General features: G+C 40.9%; 1 protein-coding gene across 4 annotated transcripts in view; it reads left to right on the top strand.

The window, feature by feature from the left end:
• The window catches only part of Pde7b (phosphodiesterase 7B), a 309,490-nt gene that overhangs the window by 215,916 nt on the left and 75,990 nt on the right, over nt 1-17,584 (top strand). For all 4 annotated transcript variants that reach the window (XM_074073879.1, XM_074073883.1, XM_074073890.1 and 1 more), the window contains one exon: nt 9,427-9,510. In XM_074073879.1, the coding sequence (XP_073929980.1) occupies nt 9,427-9,510 (84 nt within the window). The remainder of the gene's footprint in view (nt 1-9,426; nt 9,511-17,584) is intronic.

Raw genomic sequence — 17,584 nt, 5'->3', positions numbered from 1 at the left:
ATATGTTAAAAACGCTTCTCTCCAATTACTCAATGTTTCAAAAAAAACCAAGAAATTGCTCAGTAATATTGGAACTTGGTTGGTATTGTAACATACTATATTTATTCTCATTGATATGCCCATCTTTTCCTTTCTAGTGAATACCTTTCCTGGCAGTGATTTCCATTAGACTTTTCCAAAAGTATATTTAAGTATGGGAAGCGAGTAGACAGGTTATCACTATGTTTTGCAAAAATTCATAGGCATTTTCATGACCTGGACTGTTCTATTCTCAGGCCAATTTTCAAATTATATTTTATTTTTCATAAGGATCACTACCGTTCTTAAGGCCTGTATAATTTTTTTTCCTAAAAACTCACACCATTTCCATAATCATAGATGGACCAATTACAAGCAAATACTATAAAGTGCTGCTTTTTAAATTTTTACTTGTCATTCAAGATCCCTTACCACTCAAGATCTACTTATCAGTTCCTTAAAACTTCCCAATTCCCCCACTCCATGCAATAGCCAAAGGACTCTGCTTCTCTGACACTCTAGTCACTCACCTAAATCCAGTGGACTCTTTTCAATCATTATTTCACCTGGCCTTTCAGCAGGATCTATCAGGAAGCCATTTCTTCCCTCTTGGAGCATCCTCTTCTATGGTATGACTAGCTCTGGTCTTCCTCCATGGTTTACAGATTCTTCCTCCCCAGCAGGACTTATAAATGTTAGCCCTTTATGGCTGGATGCTAGGCCCAATTCACTTGTCACTTCATTTCCTGGGCAACTTCACAGAGGTCCACAGCTTTCTTTGATTTACAAGTTTCCATCTCTATCCCAAACATTCTCTCTGAATCCCACCTCCCATAAAATGTCAATATCTACTTGACGTTTTACTTTGAAACATACTAAACATGGTCAATGTTGAATGCATGAGCTTCTCCCCCTAAACTGGGTCCCTCTAGAATTGTCATACAGTTATGCAGACCAGAAATCTAAAATTATCCTTGGTGCTTCCCTCTCCCTCAACCCTTATCTATAATTCCTTACCACATTCTGTCAATTTTAGCTACTTACCACCTCTAAAAATCTACTCACTTCTCTCTACCAGCACCACCACCCTTCTGGAAACTACCATCTTTTCTCACCTGGTCCACTATAGTGATCTCCTACTTGGTCACTCACTCATGCCCCTCTAGTCTATTCTGTAGTTGTTTTTCAGTATGCATATCTTTACACATGATTTTTCCCATGGAAATCATCCCTGGGTTTCCTGATTCTCTTGGGATAAAGTCATCTTCCCCAGCCTACCCTACAAGGCCCTGACACTTCTCTAACTTCATTTTGTACCGTGCCCCACACCACCCACTTTGTTCTCTTTGCTGTGGCACAATTGGCCTTATTGTGGCCTCTCAGATATACCATCCTCCTACCATGGGACCTTGGGCCTGCACTCCCTCTGCCCGGATTACTGCACTGGATGTCCATGCAATGTGTAACCCAAATCAGGATGCTTCTGAGTATGAAAGGGGACACTAGACAACAAGCACAAATAAGACTTTCCAGGGCAAACTGGAACCTATGTTCACCCTGAATTCATTCCTATTCATTTACCGGATCTCAAATCAAATATTACCTCACAATTCCCTGGCAAGGCGAAGTCTATCAATTTCATAACATAATACACCTCTCTTCTGTTCCACTAACCAAAGTTGCAGTTTTGTATTTATAAGATTGCCCTGTACTGCCCTCCCCAGGAGACTATAAATGGTGTGAGGTCAAGACGATCTCCAGTGTTCCTCACCATTGTATTTGACTGCCACAAAATATCACAAATCGTCAATATCACTTACATTAAATATCACTTATCAAATGAAGGGCATGAAATAACTTCTTTTGAGAGTTCTCTTTCTTTGTGGTTGGCACAAGCCACCATCCAATTAGGTAATTCCTTGGACGCCTGCCTGTGCCTCATCCCCAAGATTGAATTCCACCCTGTACCCATTTTCTCAGTAGCCTCCCCTCTCTCTCCTGTTCCTTTTCTTTCTTGGCCTCTCTCCTTTCTCTTCTGCCTCATCTCTTCTCCTGAATATGTCATTTTTTTCCAGATAGATAACAAGATTAAAAAAGACATCTTTCTAGTGATTTCTGAAAGTATCACCATTAATTGAAATTGTTTTACTGTACTCACAGAAATCTTGTTCACTAGAAACCTGGTAAAAAAGTCCAAGTCATATCTTCATCCATTGTTTTACTATGTAAAGAGGCCTTTTAAGTATAAAAATATGTTTAGTTTAAATATTTTGTAATAGATAATCCTCTTTCAATTCTAATGAAACATTTTACGGGACTACTAGGAAGTCAAATTGAACTCAAATTTTCTAAGGTATTTTTCCATATAAGGTCAGAAAAACCTCAGAATGCTTCTGAAAGAGGGCTCCAGTATCATTAAAAATTACACTCTTTCTTGTTTCTTCCATGTTTTCTCATGTATCTGACTCTTCTTGATGGTTCATTATCTGACTGCTTAGAGCATCCCTTATGTACCTTTGAATCTCTCTTTCCCACCTTCTTTCCAACAGTAACTAAAATTTTTTGTGTGTGGTCATTCACTGAAATGAACTACATTAACCTAGGATCCTCTCTGCCTGCCTTAGAATTGCCCCCTTTGAGGACTCAACACCTAAAAGTTCTGCTGACCTGCAGATACCTGGATCTCCAGGGGAACTGTGTCTCCCAACTGTCTGACCTGCTGGTGAGGGCTGGTGGCTCCTGGGCCATGGCCCAAATCACATGCATCCTGAGCTTCTAACATGGCTGCAAAGAAGCACCAGGATCCACGTCCCACTCTCCTCAGGACTCAGTTTTCACACTCACTTTTCTTAACCTTGTCGTGCCCAGCAGATGGGAATATCAAGGGAAACCATGAATAATATCATGGAATTGTGGAGAAAGCAGACACTAGCATGTGCCATGTGGGTGACAGCTCCCAGAGCTGCCTGCTTTGATCCCAATTCTATTAGTCACCAGCTCTCAGTGGAGCTGTATTGAGAACTTAAAGGAGCTCAGACTAAAGTCCTTCAAACCACTCCCAACACTTAGCAAATCCTCCCAAATCATACATGGTGGACAGGGGAGGAAGCCCAGAATATCAGAAAAATAATACCAAAAGGACTACTTTTTTTGATTGCTTACCATGTGCCAGACACTGTGCTAAGCACCTTATGCACATAATAAATTTATAAAGAATTACAAACTTGTCTTGGGAGATATTCTGGAGTTAAAAGATTATCCCAGAAATAGGTGCATGGTGTGCAAGTCTACACTGGGGTGAGACGGCTTCTCAGGTTCTTTTTCCTCTCAGTCTTTGTGAGAAGACCTGGTCTTTGTGTTCTTTTAAGTGTCTTTACAGCTTCTTGGAATTCTCCTTAGGCATTCCTGCTGTGTCTTGTTCAGTATCTTTTTTATTAGACTCCTGTGTTCCCAGTGATTGGAACTTTTTTTTTCTCATTTTCCCTCTGAAACACTATCAAGCTGAAATATGAGGAGAGCTCTCATCGCTGCTACTCTGAGTTAGAAACTGCCTCACCTGCTTGGGAAAATAAAGCCCTGCTATTTCCACATTCACCTCTGCAGCATTCAAGACCCCAAATGCACACTTGTCCTAAAGTGTTTAATAACTCTAAGCTAAAGTCACAAGGTAGTATTATTTGGGAAGAAAATTTCTTTGTTTTGCTTCTGATAGAAGGATTGAGAATTTTAAAAAGAGAAGAACTTTCTTTACATGCAAAGAAAACTGTCTGTTGTTCCTTTTGCCAAAAATATGGTTTGTGGACAACGAACTCCCACCTCTCTCCTTCCTATGTACAAAGCTGTCTCAATGACAGTGCAGAAACACAGCTGGAGAAACAAACCAATCAATGGCCAAAAACCCTGCTACTTAACCAATTCAATACAGCCCTTAGTGAAGAGATGGGCCCAGCCTCACTCAAGAAAGTGAAGATGAACCCTCCACAGGGAAATCTGGCTCTTATCAGTCATGCTGGATCTCTCTTGTGAGATCACAGTGCCGGATAGTAATCTCTGTCTGAGTTATCTAAACTGGCTGCTTGCACTATCCATAAATCTATAGAGTTATTAAATTGCACAACGCTTTTCACCTTTGTCAGGCTAGATAAACATCCTTAGGAGAAGTCACTCTCTTAACTAATTCTAAGAGTAGTCATTGGGAAATAAACAAAGCCCGCAGCTGAGGCAGCCCAGTGTGCTAAGAGTCCACGTCTGAGATGTGGGGATCTGGTTCTCTCTGTCTTCATTTTGCAAGAGGTGGCAGTGACATGAATTAGTAATGTGTTCAGGAAGCTCACAGGAATGCCTCTCCCTAAGCTTCTCTCTCCCCACTGTATTTGGGCTGCTCAGAGATTTCGCATTTCTGACACCACCACTGTCCCATCCTCCTTGCTCTTTACTGACACCCCCACTGTGAACCCCATGTTGTTCCGTGACCGATTTATATCAAGAACTTTACTGTCGTCTCATTCTCAGATGCACCAGCAGCACAGTAGCTACTGCTCTGTCCCTCTCTCCCACCCTGAAATGACCCTGACACCCCACAGTTGGGCCCAGAGTCTGGTTCTCGTCACATGGCCCATGTTTCAGCCACTGTAAGTTGTCATCACTGTCGGAGTCTCCACCCTCTTTGCCAGTTACATAAGAGGCCACATCCACGTCTGCTCCAGCACAGGCTTTCACTAAACAGACACCGTGCGAGAGGCCAAGTGGGCGAGAGGTCCATCCGGAGCCACATCCCCTGGGAGGTGAGGGGCTGGGTCCTGTGTCCTGCTCTTGGCTCCAAGAGTGACTTAGCTCAGCTCGCTGCCTGTGTCCGGAGCCTTCAGTACCAAGGACGACATGTTATGTTTTTCAGCCTGAAGAAGCAAAGCTGCAGCAGTCCTTTCAAAATAAGAATTCCCTTGCTGTTTGTTTCCTTCTGGAACACAATGAGAACAGACTGAGGACATGACTCTGAGCTGTCAATGCTTCCTCGCCGGCTGCCACTGCACCTTTCCTTTGCCAGGAAAAAAAAAGCTGCTGAAGTTAAACAAGGGCCTAATGAATAGGTGAAATAATTGTTTAGCTTGGATATAAGGCTGTAGGCAAACAGATGACCAGGGGCCAGTAAAAGCAGCTCAGCCAGACACCACTTCTTCTGTGCTTAGGACAACAGCCTAGTGGTCTCTGCTCCCCCAGAGATCCTTGTTACTGAGTTATTTCTCTTCTCAACAACATATTGAAGCAATTTAGCATCAGAAGGGGCTCGTGGAAGCAGGGAGAAGGAACGAGAGCTTTCTGTGTTCGAAATGTATGCTTAAAACCTTCATCTTCTTTACAGCTTCTATTTAAATAGAATGTCCATAACACGGAATGTTTGTTCGTTTGTATTTAATTTTCTTCATGTTGAAAATTTCTAAAATGCTTTTCTAGCTCACTTATAATTATCCTGCTTCTTCCAGTACTTTTAACATAATCTAATCCTTTTCATCAGACAAGAATATTTATGGGTTTTGCCTTCTTGCGGTGCTGAGGTTCGAACCCAGAGCCTTGTGCAGGTCAGGCAAGCCCTGTACCACTGAGCTACATCCCCAGTCCTTGGTTTAGTCTTTTTTGAAGGCAATTATTTACTACCCCTAAAGGCTATCATGACGTTTGTGAGTTACTTACTTCTAAGGCTATAATTGTAGTTAGTAAGCATAAGGCCCCGAAATTTAATCTCTTAGTTGATAGTCTTGTTGTGTGTTGTTAATGCTGTTGTTTTGTTTATCTTGTTTATTTATCTAGATATCTTTGCCATCAGTTTGCTTTGTGGTTGTCTCTTTTTCCCAAAATTGGGGTACATCATGAAAATTCTGATTAACTGAAAACTTGAGTAAATTAATTACAGCTAATTTCAGTATTGCTAAATAATACTTTTAATAATTACTTTCCATTTCTTCCTTGAAAGTAATGGATGCCCTGCTGATCCAGAATAGGATTTAATTATCTCATTCATACAGCCCATTTCCACTGAACGACTTTTTGAATAAATGACATCTATTTGACTCAATCTTGATTTTATCCAGGCAATAGATTCCCCTCATACTCAGTTTTCAGGAATCAATGGCCAATAGCAATCAGAGCATACATTTGGGTAAGAAAAAGCTAATACTTAACTGGTTATGCAATTTTTAATGCTGATTAAAATGCTGGTAGGAAAGAGGTTGAAAGCATGGGTTTGGAGTCAGTCCTGAGTCAAAACATAAGCTCTCCTCTTACTAACTCTATGAGTTTAGACAAATTATCAAATTTCCATTGGCTTTAGTTTCTTCTGCTATAAACTAGTGTAATAATAATAACAATTCCTACTTAGGGTTGTTGGGTTGATGATACGAGGTAATGCATGCGAAGTGCTCAGCACAGCGTAAATATTCAATACATGCTAATGTTATCTTCACACACATTTAACTTCATCACAACAATCCTGTAAGGTAGGCAAAATTGCTGTCATTATGCAAGTGAAAGATTAAGAAGCTGGACTCACAGTGGTTATTGATTTGTCCAAGGTTACCCAACATGGCACATAGCTGATCCCTTGAGCAGGGATCCCCAGTTCCTAGGGCATCGCCCTCCATTTACCCATTCTCCTACGTGGTGCTGGGACTCCATGTTCCTTGTATCTGACATGATGATGGCTTCTCACTCTCAGGTGGACAACAGGAATAAATTCTGAGAGGCTTCAAACCTTCATCAGTATCATGAGATGTTTTCTGGGGAAATGCTTATAAGGATATCTACCAAGTCAAGAGCAAGTCTTTGGTAATACCAGGAGGAAAATACTGATAGAGAAGTAAATTCCAAATGGCAAACCTGAGCCCCTGGAATTTTAGCAATAGGTCAATACGTCCATAGGCCCAGCCAGCTTTATAGACCAAATGCCTACAGCCTCATCCGTGCATGGTTTTCTAAACTATATGCCTATTTTACCATCACTATAAACACAAACTCTGATTTTGTTGTAATTTTAACATGCTGTATTTTCTGAATGGATACTAAAAGTACAACTTCTATCACATGCAGGTCTAAGGTTTGTTGTTGTGTTTCATGTTGAAAGCCAGGTGTACACACTCATAAGATTAGACATGGATGGAAGGAGGAGAGAGCGCCACCTCTGATGTCTAAAAACTGACATTTAATACTAGCTCTGCTCTCAATAAGCCTGGAGCACCATCCACTCAGGATGCTCGAGAAAAGTCAACAGTTTTCACTGAGTGCCTTTTAGGGCCTGAGCCCTTGCTGGAGCACCAGGATGAATAATAGTTTTTCAGCCAGTCTTCTCTGAGCCGCTTATTTTCTTACTTGTAAAATAAGCATAAAAGTGACTTTCCTCACAAGACTACTGTGAGTGTCCAGTGAGAAAAACAAGACAATAAATTCACTGTGATGCTTTTGAAAGTGCTTTGTAAACTCTAGAGCATTATAAGCACGTCGTGTTCAAGACAGCTATGAGGAAGGGAAGCTCTTCCCCTCCTCTGGGTGGTTTTCCTTCAGTTGACAATCCACCTCACAAACTTATCAAGTGCCAATGGCATTCCTTTCTTCAGTCTCACACTTTATATATATGTATTTTTTTTTTCTTGGCAGTACTGGAGATTGAACTTAGGGCCTCATACTTGCTAAGCAAGTTCTCTACCACTTGAGCTGTGCTCCTATTCCTTTTGCTTTTATTATGTTTTTTAGATAGAGTCACTTGCTTTTTCTCAGGCTGGCCTTGGACTATGATCCTCTTATCTCCTTTTCCCAAGTAGCTGGAATTACAGGCATGAACCATCACTGCCTTTCCTGTTTTTGAGATAGCGTCTCACTGACTTTTGCCAATGCTGGCCTCAAATGGTGTTCCTCCTGTCTCTGCTTCCCACATAGCTGGGATTACAGGTATGCATCACTGTGTCCAGTCCTTTTCATTTTTCTTCCTCTTTTTTTAAATCAAATTATCTCTTTTTATTGTAACATCTTTTAATATCAATATTGCAGTAAAAATATTAGGTTACACCAAACATAAGAAATAGGGCATCAATACAAAATTCAAAGCAGAGGATAGCCCAGGAGCTCACAGCTTGCACATTATAACCTCAGGAACATTTGAGAGCCTCTGTGAAGGCCATTTTCAGCTCTGTCAGTTGCATGGTCTGCTGTGGATGGGGCTCTGAACCAGTCCTGGTTAACAACAAGGGTTAGGAAAGGAGAAGAGAAGACAGTCCTTCCTTTCTGCTCCCAGGATGAGGTCCCAGTGCTACTGCAGGTCTGGAGGTGCCCATGGCTCTTGGAACCGATACATCCAGCATGGACGCCCTCACTGACTCAGTTCTTTTAGAAACCCAGCTGTTCTTCTGAATTTCTACCTCTCTTCCATATAATTCCACATGATATAGAATAATTGGTGACTCTGGTCTGCTATTGTTGTCAACAGAGGACAGTCTCTTGGAGTTCACCAAGTGCCAGACAGCTCACAGAACATGATGGAGACAAGCAGACCAGTGACGTATGTGATCCCTGCAGTGCAGGAGTATAGAAGAAAGCAAACCAGCACACATTGCCAGGCAGTCAGTATTGTATGAGAAACTCTAACAATTATACTTTAAAAGAAGTCATTTTCATTTTATAGATGAGGTACACGAGGTAGAGGAAAATAAATTTTCCCAAGATCTCACAGGTAGCAAGTGTCTGAGCCAGGCTTCTGCAAGGTCAGCCTTATGCTAAAGGCCACACTCCTTCCACTCTACTTTGTTACCTTCCTTGATTGGGAAGACAGGACATAAACCCTAAAAAAGTAAAATGAGCATAGCCACTAAAAGAAGCCTACTAAGAAGTAGGAGCAACTCTACAGACTGTGATAGGTTACAGGGTGTCTAAGAGTCTAACCTGAGCTAAGCTGGCCTCAGGGAAAATCCCAGCGCAGATCAATATCACAACATAGGGAAAAGAAGTTGCACAATATTCAGAAAACAATTGTGCTGGAACCCAGAGAAATGACACTGGGCAATTACATCTGCTCAGAACAAAACAAAAGTTACAATCCCAACACACCATTTGTCCTTCCAGGCTCAGCTGCATATGGTCCTGGGAAGTATAGGCTATGAAAACTTAGTTGTTGTAATTTTCACAGGCCAGGCAAATATGAGAGAGCAGTGGATCATTTATTAAAGGAGTGCCAAGTTCCTCACACTTGGCATCAATTAAACATCCCTTCCCACCGATCACTTTCGTAAGTGAGGTAAAAGGGAGTCATTTTTCTCCCACCATCTGGTGTTGGTTCCATTGACATAACTAGTTAAGAGGATTTACAGAGGAAAAGTGAACACACTTGGCAACGTCTTCAAACACTTGTTTGGATTTTCTGTTTTCTAGGAGATGTACGACTAAGGGGTCAGACTGGGCTTCCTGCTGAACGCCGAGGCTCCTACCCATTCATTGACTTCCGCCTACTTAACAGTGAGTAATCAAGTGTACCTGGAAAGGAACAAACGTTTTCTTCAAAAAGGAAAAAAAAAAATCCTCATTTCCCTCTGAACTTCAAAACCTCCCAAGGTCTACCTTCCTTCCTCCATCCCTGTCCTCCCAACCTTTGTCTCTCAATTTCCTCACTTGTGAAGTAATTTCCAGAGGTAGGGCCCTGCCCTGCCAGTCAGAGCCTTGGTCAGGTCATATGAACTCACATCAGCTTTGAAGATGTAAATCTTCAAAATTGTGAAACCACATCCAAGGAAAGTATTCTTTTCATTTTCCAGAACATTCTTTCTACCTTCATCCAGGACTAGACTAGATGAAGATTCTATTTAAATTTTAAAACTTTGTAGGAAAACCTACTGCCATTGCCCTTAAAAAAAAATTATCTAAGTCTCTCTTTTTTGTCTGTCCTAAACCCTGAAAGTCTATTCTTGTACCCCGATGAAGCTCTTCACTTGGCTACTTTCTTCCTTGTGATTACCTCTGAAGTACATTTTTTCCACTTTTCTTTCCATTACTACTCCTCATTTGGACTTTTGTTCAACCTTTGACTCATAATTATCTTAATCTTAAATTCCTTTGGAAACCCAAATCAGTGACCAGTCATCTCTCCTGATGTCGTATCTTCTGTCATCATCATCCTTCATCTTGGACTTGTGATGGGCAGTGGCTGGGGGAGAGGGGGGAGTGGGGAGTAAATGGATACACTTCACAATTGGCTCCAAGGTTCTCAGTGTTTGGTTCTCATATCACTCCCCATCTATAAATTTCAAAGTTCTGGATTGCATCCACAAAGTATTAGTTTCTTTTGACATAAACAAGCTCAGTTCAAGAGGTAATTTGATTTACCTCGACCCCTGGAAATTACTAGGAGAAATTAGAACTTGCTATTTCTGATCTTGGGTCCTTGAAAGGCCAGTGAGAGATGGACTTGTTTGTATTTCTCCTGGCTTGTTAACATCTCTTTTCAATGTGAAGTACTTTTTAGCCCTTTCAGAGATAGAAACTTGGAGTAACTCTTTCCATACTAGAGACAAACTACCCCACCGCATCTCCCAAAATATATTTTAGAATCCACAACTGACCAGTAGATATCAGGACAGCCTATGGGAGGTATGAAAGTATCTCTGATTTGTCCTTATAATCAAAATGGGCTGTTTTAAGTCCCCATGGGGTTACAAAGGCCAGTTCACTATGTCATATAGACCAGAACTCTCCAAAAGTATCACAATCTGAATGCCAGAGGGAGAAAAAAACCAAAAAGCCTCTTGAATAGCACATAAGTTATTAATTCATAGTTCTAAGATAAGCCATAAAAAATTAGAAAAGTAGGTGACATTTATCTTTGCAAACGCAAGGTTCCAAATGATTTTTTAAAATATGGGAAGGGGACTAGAGGGTAGTGAAGAAGAGTGGTAGAGATGAAATAATTTGGGTTGTAATACAACACAAGGAATCTCCCTGTATAGCTATCTTTATCTCAAACTCGCAAAAACACCATGTTTTTCTTATTATCTTTTATGTTTTTTCTTCTATAAAATCGGAGAACAGTAGGGTGGAACAAGTTCCGCCAAGAGGCGGTGAGGGGAAAGGTGGTAGGGAAAGGGGTGGGAGGATGAATATGGTGCAAATAATGTGTACACATGTGTGTAAATGCAAAAATGATCCCTGTTGAAACTGTTCCAGGAATCAAGGGGGGGGTGAAAGAGAGCAGTGGAGGGAGTGAATTCAAGAATGATTGACACATTATAAGAACTTTTGTAGATGCTACAGTGTACCCCACCCAGCACAACAATAACAATAATAAAAACAGAGAACTGGAAAAAAATTTAATCCCAGTGATCCCAGTGCTCAAAAGCAATATTTTTGCAAAGATTCTTGGAGACTGGACTATAGAATATTTGTTTGCATTGGAGGCTGCTAGATGTAAAAGGCACTTGGATGTTTTTAAAGAACTTATTTCTTTCACTTGTTTAATCTGAAAAACTGCAAATATATAAATTTAAAGAGAAGGTGATTGTAGGCAGCATTTAACGGACATGCCATTCACTATATAAACATTACTCAGAAGCAGCTACCATCCTGTCACACCTCTGATAGGGAGTCCTTCAGGAGCCTCCAGGTGCCTGAGTTCTGCCCAGCCTCCTTTCCTGGTCCTAAATGCTGTATTTCCCATTCTCCCCACCTGTTGTTCATAACCCTGGACTCAATGAGTAACAGTGTTGGTCATCCACCTTGAAATTCCCTTTCTGTTCTTCTCGCCACTCCATTCTGGAAGACTCGTTCACTCATGTCTCTTTATATAGAGCATACGTTAAGGCAATACTAATTTACCTTCATGTATTTGGCTTTGTAAGTGGTCTCAGTGTTTCCCTAGATGTATAAAACATAGCCATAAATAAACTACAAATTCTAAAGGACAAAACTCTTTGTTGTTACTAGTCACTCAGTAGCTACATAGTTGACTTGCTGATTACATTAAAGGGCCCCCTCACAAAAATTATATTAAATACCTACAAATGTAAAATCACCCACTACATTTGACTGAATAGCACAGATAGGACTGAAGACCTCTGAGGTTTTCTCTATGTGTGGTACAGCACCCCTCTGTAAAATACCTGCATGTATCCTGTCAGTGAGTTGAAACTAGAATCCATGTCACTATGGTCACTCTCCAGTTTCCTAACTTAGCAATTGCACAGCTTATCACCATGTAGCAGTAGATGTGTGGACATCTATGTAAAATTTAGTCACAGGATTATACAGGTCCTGTCTCCTGCTACTTTATACAGACTTCCATTTATTAATTCTCTTTAATCTCATTCATGTCCTTGTTGAGCATTGCCTGAGTGCTAATGTGTGCTTTCTGTCTAAAGGGAAGCATTTTAGAACATTTAAAGATTTTCTCCCAAAACTTTTATTTTTACCACCTCATTCCAGTTCTACACAATAAATGCCAAACTAGTTTAAAGTGACTCTCTGTCTTGTACTTTCATTTTGAGTCACTTTCTTCCAAGGTTGGACACAGACCCAAGACTTCATTTTCCTTAAGTGTTTGTAGTTTTCTCTCCCTCCCAAGGTAAAATCTGATCTGGACATTTTGAAAAAATCATTTATAGGAAAAACCAAATCATGATAGCCCCTATCCCCTGGACTATATTTTTACAACCTTCCTTCTAAAACGCTTAGTCAAAACCACACAACTGCCATTCCCTATTCAAAATGCCCCTCACTGTTTCCCTTCTACCACCTGCTTCTAAAGTATATCTTTCTGCTTTGAATCACTGAAACATCCAGAAGCAGAAGTGTGTATTAAGTAGTAAGTCCCGTTGCATTTCTCTATTAGTGCATTAGCCACTGCTTCAACCTGTCACAGCCGATAGAAGACATCAGAATCCATATCTAAAATAACTTTTGTCTTCTGTGAGAGCAAAGTTTCTAGATACTAAAACAGTTGGCTAGAACAGAGGTGAGCAAGTGACAGCCCATACACCAAGTCTGTCCTCCTGCCCTCCTGTCCTCCTGTCCCTCCTGTTTTGGAAAATAGAATTTATTAGAACACTGCCATTCCCATTTGTTTCTATGTCTGCCACCTAAGATGCTTTCATAGCACAGTTGACTCGTAGTTGCAACAGAGATCATAAGATCACAAAGCAAAAGTACCTATTACACATCCCTTCAGAATAGAAAAAGGTTGTCAACCCCTAATATGGATTTTTTAAATCAGATTTTAAAAAGTTTTGTGGCCATGTGAGTCAACTCCCTGTATAGCTATCCTTATCTCAACTAGCAAAAACCCTTGTTCCTTCCTATTATTGCTTATACTCTCTCTTCAACAAAACTAGAGATAAGGGCAAAATAGTTTCTGCAGGGTATTGAGGGGGTGGGGGGGAGAGGGAGAGGGTGGGGTGGGTGGTAAGGGAGGGGGTGGGGGTAGGGGGGAGAAATGACCCAAGTATTTTGTGCACATATGAATTAAAAAAAAAAAGTTTTGTTACATCTCCATGGCCACATTCAGTCAAGTCTATTTTCCTTTCTTATGTCATTTTACTTTGTTTTTAATTCCCAGTCCATTACTTTACTTTCAAGAATGGACTTCACATTGACTAAGTTATATGAGACTAGAGTAGAAACAAAAAACAAACCTCTCTTGTTGAACCAGACTTAAAATTTGAATTTGAAATGATAATTTCTAATTGCACAAAGCATTCTTCTGAAGGAAGAGATGTATCCCTATTGTCTACAATACCTGCTTTGCCTGTCATAGTTCTAGTTTGCACCTGTTGTTCAAGCATTCTTTATAATGTCATCTTTTACACTCAATATGTCCTGGTTTGAACAATAAATCACAGGACAATTCCTTATAAAGATTCTTCCAGAGGAGGAGGAAAAAGGAGAATAATGGAGGGGATACATTGTATGCCAATATGGAACTGTCACAAAACTCCCTGTGCAACTATGATATACTAGTAGAAACATGTCTACAAAAGGTATTTCATTAAAATGCCTCTCGACAATCAAAGGGATCGGCGAACAGCACAGTGACTATAGTTAAGAAAAAATGTATTCTTGAAAATTGCTGAGACCATATTTTCAGTGTTCTTACCACAAAGAAATAAATGTGAAGGGATGCATACATTAATTAGCATCATGTAGCCATCCCAAAATCTACTTAATTCAAACCATCATTTTGTATACCATAAATATATAGTTTTATTTGTCAATTAAACCAATAATAACAACATAGCATATGTAGCCCAGGAATAAAGATCAAAACAGTCCTCCTCATAAGAGATCCACCCAAATCAATAGAAATACATAAGACAAAGTTACTTGTTAAAAGCTAGTTTCGGGGTTGATGGAGTGGCTCAAGAGGTAAAAGCACCTGCCTAGCAAGCATATGGCTCTGAGTTCAAACCCCAGCACCACAAAAAAAAAAAAAAAACCTGTTTCTATTTCACACAATTTAGAAGAGAGGTATCTTTATGAGTTTCTAGAAGCTTCTCAAGAAAAGTCACAGAAAACTGTGACTCTCTACCATTGTGTGGGACATGGAACACACAGAACCTTACAGAAGAGAATTGTCTTTACACCTAAGCCTGGAGGGATGAGTAAAGTGAGAGAAGAGGACAGCAATTATACTTTATTCCAGAGCAAGTACTGAAGCAGAGGGCTGGAGGAGGACAGGAGCAATGGAAATGCAACAGCTGTGTTATCCCGATGCAACTTCCTGTGGATGAATTCATTTGCTAGCTCTGTTGAGGGGGAAACAAGGAAGAAAATGTGGAGAAGAGATGTGCTGGGGACGAGGACAGGGAGGTGAGAGAGGCAAAGAACTGCAATCTTCTGAGCTGGCGGCTCCTGCAGCCCCTTGCATGGCTGTCTCCTGACTTAATATGATCAGTAATGTAATCAGGAGCCTGAGTAGATAATGACTAGGTTGACATGTTCCCGTGGCAACCACCTCAGAACAACAAGATGTGATTTCCACACTGGCTGAGCAGAGGAAGTGACATACAAAGAAAACATTCCCAGGGACTGGGCGCATTAGGGAACCCAGCTCTTCAGCAGAAGGTTTCAGGGCACAAGTTTCAGCTGCCACAGACAGCCTGGTGCTCCAAACCAGCCCCGGGCTTTGCAGTAGTAGGTTAATTGGCTATTTGGCTTTTCCTGCCTGTTAATTTGCTAATCTTGATCTTGAAAACTCTGTTCCTCTAGACTTGTCTCTCCAGGCAAGGCCATTTTAGCTGCATAAGCATGAGATCATTTTAGTAGGGCTACCAAAATATTTAGCTTTGCTTATTATTTCCAAAAGAAAACCAAAATCTACAAATATATACACATATATGTTAACCTTTTTATGAAGACAAGACCCAGAGACTCGATTGCTTTTTTAAAAGCTGCCATCTAAAACATTACTCCCTGTAATATTCTTTCTTTGCCATATAAAATACATTCACTGAGGACTGTCAACCAAAAGTCACCCACTGGTAGAAACCAACTGATACTAAGTGATATCCCTGTCTTAAAGATGAACGGGCAGTTTGCTTCCAAAGTCCATTGTCTTAATTCATAGCAGATGGTGACAAACTTGCAGTAATATTAAAGGTATCCTTTAACATCACCAGTAGGAGCCACCTAACATGTAAAGAACCTAAACAAAAAAATGTCACAGGGCGATTTGAAAGCAGGCTTGCCCGGAGAATGCGGCCCACCTTGGCCCCCAGGGCTGCACACCCCCCACAGAGAAGGGAGGCCTTAGTTGGGACGCCTTCAGCTTACTCACACCTGGGAGTGCCAGCATCCTATCCCACAGTTTCAAAGTTCAATATTTGCCTTCCTCTAGAAGAAAGGCAGCTCTGGTTGTGGTTGTGGTGCCTCCTGGCTCAGTTGGATCATGCTCCCTGATGTGCACTCAGTCTTCTGGCTCAGGCTCGCCAGTACTTCTGCTGCGGAAGTGCCAGACCAGTAGGGCGGTTAGCCACCAAAATGTCACTTCATTGCAGGAGACAGAGTTGACAGTGTCCTGAATGTTTCACTCACTTCCCATCACTGTTCCATCAGTGGGGCACCTCATTTAGCAGGCAGTGTGCCAGGCGCTGGAGATGCAAAGATGAATTAGACATAGACACTGCCCTTGAGCAATTCAGAGACATGAGCAAATACATTTTGATATGGTGCAACACCTATAACAATATGCATGTGCATAATAAAGAGTATATACACTACAAGAAATACGATTCAGAAGCGTTGCAGAGGGAGTGAAGAGCTCTGTCTTGGGACACCAGGGAAAGCTGAGGATTAAACTAGGAGCTGGGACTGAAGCAACAGTGAGTAATAGTGCATGTTGAGACCAGCTTTTAGCACCATTCTAAAATATGCTTCGAGATTTGTGAAACCAGAAAAGAGTTGTAGCAATACTCAACCAGGTAAAAATGCTCTCGAAAAGACAAGTTATTCAAACAGAGAAGTCGGAAAGATCATTCCAAATACCTGACTGTCAGAACAAAACGGATTCCAAAAGAAAATTTTCTCCTCTAAAGCCCGAACAGAAAACAACCATTGCCTTCTGTTAGCCTAACTGGCAGCATTTAATGGGATTTACTTTTTTTCTGTGTGAGGGGAAACAGAAAATTGAATCTGGGAGCCCAATACTTCCTCTTGGTTATCATTCATTTATTCAACACACTCATTCAAACTCCCACTCTATGCCAAGAATGATGAGGTTAGAAGGTTACCTGAGCCACACCAATGGCCATGAGACTGAGGTAGCTTTAACATGAGAGGTAGCTTCCGTCTCAGACAACAGGGGCTGGGTGGATTTGTCAGATTCAACGAACAAAAAATATCTGCACAATTCCTTTCAAAGAGTTAAGAATTGGTGGATGGAGGTAGAACCTACTATATGCTGTCCCTAGTCTGAAGATTCTGAGGGCATGAAAGGAAACTGAGTTCGACAAATGTCAAAGAGCTAACTACAGTCTCATTACAAGGACAAGTACACATTACAACAAGGACCATACAAGAGAATAAATAATGTAATTTTAAAGTAACTGACATAAACAGTAAATCAGAGACAAGAGAAGGCAGAGATGTCTGAAGTGCCCTAATCAAGGGAAGGGAGCTTTGGAGTCTTGTGCAGAACCCTGGTTAAGGAACTGCCTGTAAGTGAGACTGACCTGACGTATGTCGTCTAAAGCCATTCAGTAAGAAGGTGTTCTACAGTGCGTTAGCTAGAGAGAAAATGAAAGCCTTAGAATATCAAGATAAAGAATTTTTGAACTTGACTCATTAAGTCAAAGAGGATCACTAGAGAGTCTCAAGAATAAAAAATTGCACAGGATAAAATAGAGTTTCAGAAAACTAACCTACATTCACAGGTAGGAGGGATACACAATGAATCACAAGAAATGTAACCAGGTGGCAGACAATGATGGCAGCTGAAATAAAAACACAGCCAGATAAGTTGTATGGAAGAGGAAATTACAACTTGATGGTACCGAACATTGGGAGCTCTGGGAGGTGTGCTGACCATCTGAAAAATTGGAGGTAAGGTCAG

This window comes from Castor canadensis, chromosome 1, assembly GCF_047511655.1.
Source record: "Castor canadensis chromosome 1, mCasCan1.hap1v2, whole genome shotgun sequence".
Lineage (NCBI taxonomy): Eukaryota > Metazoa > Chordata > Mammalia > Rodentia > Castoridae > Castor > Castor canadensis.
This window is presented reverse-complemented; position numbering and strand designations above follow the sequence as displayed.